Below are 10,040 nucleotides of genomic sequence, written 5' to 3'. Positions count from 1 at the left end.
GGGGGCTGGGGGTTTAGAGGTTTAGGGGGTCTGGGGGTGTTGCTGTGCTTGGAGAGCACGGCTGAACTCAGGGAGTTCCTGCAGCTCCACGTTGTAAAGGGGGGGCAGAAATTGGGGTCTGGGGGTCCCAGGGGGCTCTGAGGGTCTGGGGGATCCTCAGGAGATCTCTGGGGGTCCCTGATGGAGGCTGGACTTGGGGGTTTCGTGCAGCTCCACATCATAAAAGAGCGGCCAGAATTAGGGGTTGGGGCGGGTTTGGGGGGTCCAGGGGAGGCCAGGGGGATTTGGGACCACCGAGGGTCTCTGGGGTCTCCTGGTCAAGGCTGGATTTGGTCGCTTCCCACAGGGGACAAAACTGAGCTGTGGGGGGGTTTAATGGGGGTCCCGGGGCGTTCTGGGGGGCTCCGGGGCTTCCCGCTAAAGGCTGCATTTGGTGACATCCTGAAGCTCCACAGGAGAGGAAAAAATTGGGGTCTGGGGGGTCCTGAGGAGGCTGTGGGGGGGCTTGGGGGTACAAGGGGGGGCTCTGTGGGGTCCGGTTAAAAGCCAGATTTGGCGATTTCCTGCAGCTCCACTTTGCAAGAGGGACTAAAATTGGGGGCTGGGGAGGGGGGCTGGGGGGTCACTCCCTGCGTGGGGGTCCGTGGGACAGGTACCCACCTGTGCCCCCCCCTCCCCGCTCCCCTCGCAGGTTCAGGGGGCCGTGGGGGTCCTGTTCAACGTGGGCACCGAGGACATCGCGCTGGAGGAGCGGGGGGCGGCCGTCAGCGATGGGCGCTTCCACGTCGTCCGCTTCACACGCAGCGGCGGCAACGCCACGCTCCAGGTGGACGGCGGCCCCCTGCACGAGCGTTACCCGCCAGGTACCCCCCGCCGCACCCCGGGCACCCCAGGGCCCCTCCAGACACCCCCAGGTATCGCCCAGGTGTTCCCCAGGGCTCCTGCAGACCCCACAGGTACCCCCAGGGCTCTTAGAGACCCCCCCCCCTCAGGGCTCCCGAAAACACCCAAGGGACACCCCAGGTGCTTGGGGACACCCCTATGGCACCTGTAGCCCCCCCCAGAGCCCATAGGGCCCCCCAGAGCCCCCCCCTAACGAGGGCACTAACGAGGCAGCGCTAACGAGGGGTCCCATGGCCACCCTGCCCCTCCCCCGCTAATGCCCCCCTAAAGGCCACATAAACCCCCCGAGGGCCAGCCCCACCCCCACCCCGGTGACACCGGGGCCACCCCACCCCCCCCACCGGTGACACCACGGCCAGGGCTGGGGACATCAGCAGGGGCGTCACGGCTCTGGGGACACCGATGGTCACACCACGGTCACAGCGTGGTGTCACCGGTGGTGCCGCCTGTGGGCCCGCTGTGCTAGCACTAAAGGTGACAGTGCCACCATCCCACCAGGGTGGCGCTGATGGTGACACCGATGGTGACACTGCGGCCACACCAACGCGGTGGCAACACCCATGGGCTCACCCTGGTGCTGCTGACAGTGACACCACGGTCCCACCACGGTGACATTAATGGTGACACCATGATGCCATCATGGCTGACACTGATGGTGGCGCCACCAGTGATGAGGTCATGGTGGCATCATGGTGACAATGTGGCCACACTGGGCTGCCACAAGTGGTGCCACCGGTGGTGCTGATGGTGACAGCAGTGGCAAGACCACGGTCCCTCCGTGATGGCAGCAGTGGTGGCACTAATGATGAGACCATGGTCCCACCATGGTGACGCTGATGGTGACACCAATGGCAAGGCCACAGTCCCACCGTGGTGACACCAAGAGTGCCACTAACACTGAGACCGTGGTCCCATGGTCCCACCTTGGTGACACCACTGATGCCACTAACAATGAGGCCATGTTCCCACCATGGTGACACTGACGGTGACACCAATGGCAATGCCACGATCCCACGGAGGTGACACCGATGACGCCGCTGAGCCCGTGGTTGCAGCACGGTGCCGCCGCCGCCGATGCCCCCCCCCAGCGCCGCGCTGCCACCGCCGGCTCCCTGCCGGTGTCCCCGTCCCCTGCCCCGTGTCCCCGTAACGCTCTTCTCCTCCCTCCGAAGGCAGCGGGGACAGCGAGCGGCTGGCGCTGGCGCGGCAGCGCATCCCCTTCCGCCTGGGGCGGGTGGTCGATGAGTGGCTGCTCGACAAAGGTAACGGCAGCGAGCGCCCCCCACACCTGGGCACCCCCACACCTGGGCACCCCCCACACCTGGGCACCCCCCACACCTGGGCACCCCGCTGTGGCCGGGACCCAGAGATTTGGGGTCCCAGGTGTCTGGAACCCACTGATTTGGGGAGTGTCTGGGACCCCCAACACTTGGAGGCTCCGACACCTGGGCACCGCCACACCTGGGCGTGCCGGAATGTGGGGACTCAGGTGTCCGGGACTCACCTGTTTGGGGTCCCAGGTGTTTGGGGATCCCCGCATTTGGGACCCCGATATTTGGGGGTTGCGGCACCTGAGCCCCACAGGTGTCCAGGAACCACGTCCCAGAGGACCCCGTTGTCCAGGGACCCCCAGGTGTCCGGGGAGGGACCCCAGGTGTTGGGGGAGGGGCCAGCCCCTGCCCCGCCCCCTCATTACCTGGTTAAAGGGACGCTAACGCACCTAACGGCCCCCCTAAACCGCGCTGAGCCCAGAGCCCCCCTAAAGCCGCATAAACCCGCTAAACCCCCTAACCCGCACCTGCCCAGGGACTGCCCGGGGCCGGGGCTGCGCCAGGTGTGCGCAGGACAGGTGTGCGCCACGGCTGGGGCATGTGCCAGGTGTGCACCAGGTCTGAGCCATGGCATCAGGTGCACATAGAACAGGTGTGCATGAGGACAGGTGTGCACCGAGGCTGGGGTGTGTGCCAGGTGTGCACCAGGGCTAGGTGTGCACGAGGCCAGGTGTGCATGAGGCCAGGTGTGCACCAGGTGTCCATGAGGACAGGTGTGCACGAGGACAGGTGTTCACCAGGTGTGCACGAGGCCAGGTGTTCACCAGGTGTGCACCAGGTGTGCACGAGGCCAGGTGTGCACCAGGTGTGCAGGAGGCCAGGTGTGCACCAGGTGTGCACGAGGCCAGGTGTTCACCAGTTGTGCACCAGGTGTGCACGAGGCCAGGTGTGCACCAGGTGTGCACGAGGACAGGTGTTCACCAGGTGTGCACGAGGCCAGGTGTTCACCAGGTGTGCACCAGGTGTGCACGAGGCCAGGTGTGCACCAGGTGTGCAGCAGGGCCAGGTGTGTGTGAGGAAGGCGCACAGGTGTGTCTGCCCTGGAGGCCCAGGTGTGCACGGGAGCCGCCCCAGCCTCGCACGCCCCTCGCACGCCCCGGCCCCGCCCAGGCAGGGCCCCTGCCCCTCCCCCCCGCCCCAACTGACCCAAAATTGGCCGAATTGAGCCCGAGCGGAGCCGGGGGCCGGGGGGGGCGTTGGGGTCCCTTTAACTGCCCGGGGGGGAGGGGGGTGGGGGTGGAAAGGGGGATGGGGGAGGGGGGGCAGGGCTGCTCCTTGTGCGAGGCACACCCAGGTGTGCCCCAGGTGTGCCCCAGGTGTGCCCCAGGTGTGGGGTGAGGGCGGGGGAGGGTGATGGGGTGGGCGTGGCAGGGTGAGGCAGGTGGGGCAGTGCCAGGTGTGCTGGGTGTGCCAGGTGTGTCAGGTGTGCCAGGTGTGCGAGCCCCCCCTCTCCATCCATGGGGGGTGTGTGAGTGTTGGCTGATGGTATTGAGGTGACAGCGTTGAGGTGACACAGGTGAGCCGGTACCAGGTGTACCAGGTGTGCCAGGTGTGCCAGGTGTGCGAGCCCCCCCTCCTCTCCCCCCCCAGGCCGGCAGCTGCCCCTCTGCAGCATTCGGGGGGATGCTTGTGGGTGAGGTGACGGTGTCGGGGTAGCACAGGTGAGCCAGGTGTGCCTGTGCCAGGTGTGCCAGGTGTGCCAGGTGTGCGAGCCCCCCCTCTCCCCCCCAGGCCGGCAGCTGACCATCTTCAACAGCCAGGCGCGCGTGCGGGTGGGGGGCCGGGACCGCGGCCGCCCCTTCCAGGGGCAGCTCTCGGGGCTCTACTACAACGGGCTGAAGCTGCTGGCGCTGGCGGCCGAGGGACACCCCCGTGTGCGGCTCGAGGGGGACCTGCGGCTCGTGGGGGACCCCCCCCCGCCCCCCGCGCCCCCCGGCGCCACCCCCGCGCCCCCCGACATGGCCACCACCATCATGGAGACCACCACCACCATGGCCACGACCACCACCCGCCGTGGGCGCTCGCCCACCCTGCGCGACACCGTCGCCCAGGTGAGGCTGGGGGGTGGGAAAAGGGGGTTGGGGAGGGGGTAAATATGGGGGGTAGGGGGGTTTTGGGGAGGGGTCGCTGGGACAGGTAAATGGGGAGAGAGGAATTTGGAGGGGGGTATGGATTGAGGGAGGGTCCTCCCAAGGTCAGGGAATGAGGGGAGGGGGAGTTTGGGGGGCTGGAGGGGCCACCCCAAACACCTGGGTGGGCTCAGGTGACCCCTGACACCCCTCCCCGGGCACTGGGGGTCTCTGGGGGGGGATGAGGGGGGTTTGGGGGTCCCCAGGCCAGCGCTGACCCCCCAGGTGTCCCTCCAGAACACGGACGATCTGCTGGTGGCCTCGGCCGAGTGTCCGAGCGATGATGAGGACCTGGAGGAGTGTGAGCCGGGCACAGGTGGGTGCTGCTCCGGGGCCCCGGGCACGCGCGTGTGACACGGCCTCGCACACGCGTGTGGCATGGCCTCGCACACGCGTGTGACACGGCCGCACAGCCCGGGGCTCTTCCCCACCCCCCCGGCGGGGGCGAGACCCCCACACAGGTGTGGGGGTGTGCACACACACAGGTGTGGGGGTGTGCACACACACAGGTGTGGGGGTGTGCACACACACAGGTGTGGGGAGCGGGGGTGTTGCACACGCGTGTGAGCAGGGAACGTGCCAGGCTGCTCACAGCAGAGGAACATGAGGCTACGGGAGCTGCTCACGCACCTGGACAGGTGTGCGCGCACACCTGAACTGTTCACACACACACACCTGGACAGGTGTGCACACACCTAAACTGTTCATACACACCTGGACAGGTGCACACACACCTGAACTGTTCACACACACCTGGACAGGTGTGCACACACATAGACATACACACACACACACCTGGACAGGTGTGCACACACCTGAACTGTTCACACACACCTGGACAGGTGCACACACACCTGAACTGTTCACACACACCTGGACAGGTGCACACACACCTGAACTGTTCATGCACACCTGGACAGGAGCTGCTCGCACACACACAGACACAGGTGTGCGCACACACCTGAACTCACACCTGCCCCACAAACACAGCCCCCCCCCAAGGTGCCTCCCCTTGCACACGCCCTCCCACCTGTGGCCCCGCCCCTCGCCTGTGGCCCCGCCCCCATCTCCACAGGTGTTCCCGCCCATTCCGAGCACACACCTGAGCCCAGGGGCCGTGCGAGCCCCGCCCCCACCCCGCTTCCCCTGACGGACGGACACTCGGACATTCGGACACTTGGACACTCGGACGGACAGGGAGGAGCCCCCGGTCTGGGGTCACCCCGTGTGACACTGTCACACCTGCGCTGCCAGCAGGACCTTGGCCACCCCCAGTGTCACACGGTGACACCCCCTGGACACCCCAGGTGCCACCTGGACACTGGAGACACCCCTGGACACCTGGGGCCTCACCTGGCACCCACAGCTGGCAGCTGGACACCCAGGTGTGTCCCAGCCTGGCACCCACAGATGTCCCCCTGGACATCTGCGTCCCCCCCCGGACACCTGGATGTCCCCCCACAGGTGTCCCCAGGACACTCTGGTCCCCCAAGACCCCACTTGTGGGGGAGGGGAGGCAGCGATCAAGGGAAGGGGGGAGGAGTGGGGGACAGACAGACGGACAGCTGACGGACAGAGGATGGACAGTGAATGGACAATGGATGGACAGTGGACAGATAGTGGATGGACAGTGGACAGTGGATGGACAATGGATGGACAGTGGACAGACAGTGGACGGACAGTGGACAGTGGATGGACAGTGGATGGACAGTGGACAGACAGTGGACAGTGGACTCTGGATGGATGATGGACAGTGATCCATGGATGGATGGACAGGGATGGGGACGGATGCAAGGACAGTTTGAGGATGAGTTTGAGGCTGGCCAGATCCAGGGATGGACAGATGGACACACAGATGGATTTAGGGGTGGACAGACACACGGACAGATGGTTGGATGCCTGTCGGGTGGCTGGATTCAGGGATGGACGGACACGGACGGATTTGGGAATGGATGGATTTGAGGATGGATGGGTGGATGGACAGACGGACGCAAGGTGAATGGGTGGATCCATGGAGAGCTGGACAGGTGGAGGGACAGATGGACACATGGATGAGTGAACAGGTTCGAGGATGGATGGACACAGGGATGGATGGACAAGTGGATTCAAGGACAGATGCTGGATCTGAGGATGGACAGACGTGTGGCCAGGTGGCTGCAGGGGTGGATTTAGGGATGGATGGATGATGGATGGATGGATGGATGATGGATGGATGGATGGATGGATGGATGGATGGATGGATGGATGGATGGATGGATGATGGATGGATGGATGGATGATGGATGGATGGATGATGGATGGATGGATGGATGATGGATGGATGGATGGATGATGGATGGATGGATGGATGATGGATGGATGGATGATGGATGGATGGATGGATGATGGATGGATGGATGGATGATGGATGGATGGACAGACGATGGATGGATGGATGGATGAATGGATGGATGATGGATGGATGATGGATGATGGATGGATGATGGATGATGGATGATGGATGGATGGATGGATGATGGATGGATGGACAGACAATGGATGGATGGATGGATGGATGATGGATGGATGATGGATGGATGATGGATGATGGATGGATGGATGGATGGATGGATGATGGATGATGGATGATGGATGGATGGATGATGGATGGATGATGGATGGATGGATGATGGATGGATGAATGGATGATGGATGGATGATGGATGGATGGATGATGGATGGATGATGGATGGATGGATGGATGGATGGATGGATGGATGATGGATGATGGATGGATGGATGGATGGATGGATGGATGGATGGATGGATGGATGGATGATGGATGGATGATGGATGATGGATGGATGATGGATGGATGGATGATGGATGATGGATGATGGATGATGGATGGATGGATGGATGGATGGATGGATGGATGGATGGATGATGGATGGATGATGGATGATGGATGGATGATGGATGGATGGATGATGGATGGATGGATGATGAATGGATGGATGATGGATGGATGATGGATGGATGGATGATGGATGGATGGATGGATGGATGGATGATGGATGGATGGATGGATGATGGATGGATGGATGGATGGATGGATGGATGGATGATGGATAGATGGATGGATGGATGGATGGATGGATGATGGATGGATGGATGGATGATGGATGGATGGATGGATGGATGGATGGATGGATGATGGATGGATAATGGATGGATGGATGATGGATGATGGATGATGGATGGATGATGGATGGATGGATGGATGATGGATGATGGATAGATGGATGGATGGATGGATGATGGATGGATGATGGATGATGGATGGATGGATGATGGATGATGGATGATGGATGGATGAATGGATGGATGATGGATGGATGATGGATGGATGGATGATGGATGATGGATGGATGGATGATGGATGATGGATGGATGAATGGATGGATGATGGATGGATGATGGATGATGGATGGATGGATGGATGATGGATGATGGATGATGGATGGATGAATGGATGGATGATGGATGGATGATGGATGGATGGATAATGGATGATGGATGGATGAATGGATGGATGATGGATGGATGGATGGATGGATGGATGGATGGATGGATGGATGATGGATGGATGGACAGATGGATAGATGGATTTAAAGCTGGCAGCATGGACACATGGGTGGCCAGCTGTAGAGGAAAGGATGGACAGATGGATGGATGGATGGATCAGTGAACACATGGATTCAAGGATGGATGGAATCAAAGACAGATGCACATGTGGATCAGGATGGGATGGACACAGCTGGGTTTAGGGATGGCTGGATGGACTCAGGGATGGATGGACAGACGGATGGATGGATTCAAGGATGGATTCAAGGATCCATGGATGGATTTAGGGATGGACAGATGATTCATGGATGGATGGATGGATGGATGGACGGATGGATCCAAGGCTGATGGCCGGTGGCTGATGGCCGGGGGCCGGTGGCCAGTGGTGGCCGGCGGTGGCCGGGGCCGGCCGGGGCCGGGCGCTGGCGCCGCAGGGGTGGCCGCGGCACCTTCTCACCGAGTGTCTCTTCTCTTCTTTTCTTTTTGTTCTTTTTTTCTCTTTTTTCTCTTTCTCTCGTTTTTTGTGTGCTTTCCCTTCCTTCCTGCAATTTCTTTTTCCTCCACGCTAAAATCACCCGGCCCCATCCCGCGATGTAAGTTGACGGCAGCGCCGCGGTTTGCTCTTAAAAACAAAAAACCGAGAAAAAAAAAAAAAAAAAAGTAGCGGAATTAGCTAAAAATGCAAAAAAAAAGAAAAAAAAAAAAAAGTAACCTAGAGCGGAGCTGGCGCGGAGGCGGCGGGGGGGGGTCGGGGGGCGCAGCGGGGCGCGGCGGCGGGGGCTGACGGGGGTCCCCCCATCCCCTTTCTGTCTCCGCAGGCGGGGAGCTGGTGCTGCCGGCGTCCCCGGGCCCCCCCGCGCCCCCCGCCGCCCCCCGCGCTCCCCCGGGCTGCGGCCCCGACTGCGACGAGCCCTCGGGCTTCGCCTCGGGGGAGGCGGCGGACCCCGACCCCGACCCCGGCCACGCTCCCGGCCCCGAGCAGCCGCCGGCCGACGACGAGGACTTCGCGGGGCTGGGGGGCGGGGGGAACCCCGAGGCCGCCGCCCCCCCGGCGGCCACGGCCGCGCCCCGCGGCGCCGGGACCGAGCCCACGGTGGCGGGCGCGGCTCCTCCCGGGCTGGTGCCGGCGGGCGAGCGGCACCCGCGGGAGGGCGCGGGCGGGGGACGGCGCGGGGGGGGCTCGGCACCGCCCGTGACCCGGCGCCCCCCCGTGCCCCCCACAGCCGCGCCCGGAGCGGTGGAGGTGGTGCGGGAGGCGGGCGGCACCACCGGCATGGTGGTCGGCATCGTGGCGGCCGCCGCGCTCTGCATCCTCATCCTGCTCTACGCCATGTACAAGTACCGCAACCGCGACGAGGGCTCCTACCAGGTGGACCAGAGCCGCCACTACATCGGGGCCGCCCCCGCCGCGCCCGGGGGGGGCCCGGGAGGGGCCCCCGGCGCCGCGTCCCCGACCCCGCCCGCCGGGACCCCCAAGGAGAAGGCGGCGCCCGCGCCCCCCAAAGCGCCGGGCAAAGCGCGGCGCAACAAGGACAAGGAGTATTACGTGTGAGGGGGGGGTCTCCACGCGTGTCCCCCGAGCCCCCCCCCGCCGCCACCCCCGGGGGGTTGTCACCTGCCCGCCCTCCCGACCCCGCCGCAGCGGGGGCGCCTCTGTGGTCTCTCTGTGTGTGTGTCCCCCCCCCCGACCCCGCCGCGGGAACGGGGGGCGGCGCGCGGGGGGGGGGCGCGGGGGGCGCGCGGGACCCCCCCGCGTGGGGTGCGGGACCCCCCCCTCCCGAGAGGGGTGCGGGAACCCCCCTCCCAACCGCCCCCCTCCCAACCTCGGATCGGTTTTTTACCGCCCCCCGAGCCCCCTCCCCGGGTATTTCTTTGGGTTTATTTTTTAATTTCGAGAGCCCCGATCGGCGTCGGGATCCCCCGGGGTCCTGCCGGGACCCCCCGAAAGCCCCCGCGAATCCCTCCGAGCCCCCCCGGGCCGCCCCCCCCCGCCGCGCACAGAGGAATACACGGTTCTATACTTCGTACAGCGGCTCCGCCTCTTCCTGCGCCGCCCCTGGGACCCCCCGGG

The 10,040-nt window shown here is 63.7% G+C and overlaps 1 protein-coding gene across 1 annotated transcript in view; it reads left to right on the top strand.

The window, feature by feature from the left end:
• LOC131591049 (neurexin-2-beta-like) overlaps positions 1–9,521 on the top strand; it is a 15,864-nt gene extending 6,343 nt beyond the window's left edge. The window contains exons 6-10 of the mRNA XM_058861477.1: positions 692–863; positions 2,076–2,165; positions 3,966–4,285; positions 4,601–4,679; positions 8,788–9,521. Of these exons, the coding sequence (XP_058717460.1) occupies positions 692–863; positions 2,076–2,165; positions 3,966–4,285; positions 4,601–4,679; positions 8,788–9,521 (1,395 nt within the window). The remainder of the gene's footprint in view (positions 1–691; positions 864–2,075; positions 2,166–3,965; positions 4,286–4,600; positions 4,680–8,787) is intronic.
• Positions 9,522–10,040: the final 519 nt, after the last annotated feature.

Source organism: Poecile atricapillus, chromosome 37, assembly GCF_030490865.1.
Source record: "Poecile atricapillus isolate bPoeAtr1 chromosome 37, bPoeAtr1.hap1, whole genome shotgun sequence".
NCBI classification, from domain to species: domain Eukaryota; kingdom Metazoa; phylum Chordata; class Aves; order Passeriformes; family Paridae; genus Poecile; species Poecile atricapillus.
This window is presented reverse-complemented; position numbering and strand designations above follow the sequence as displayed.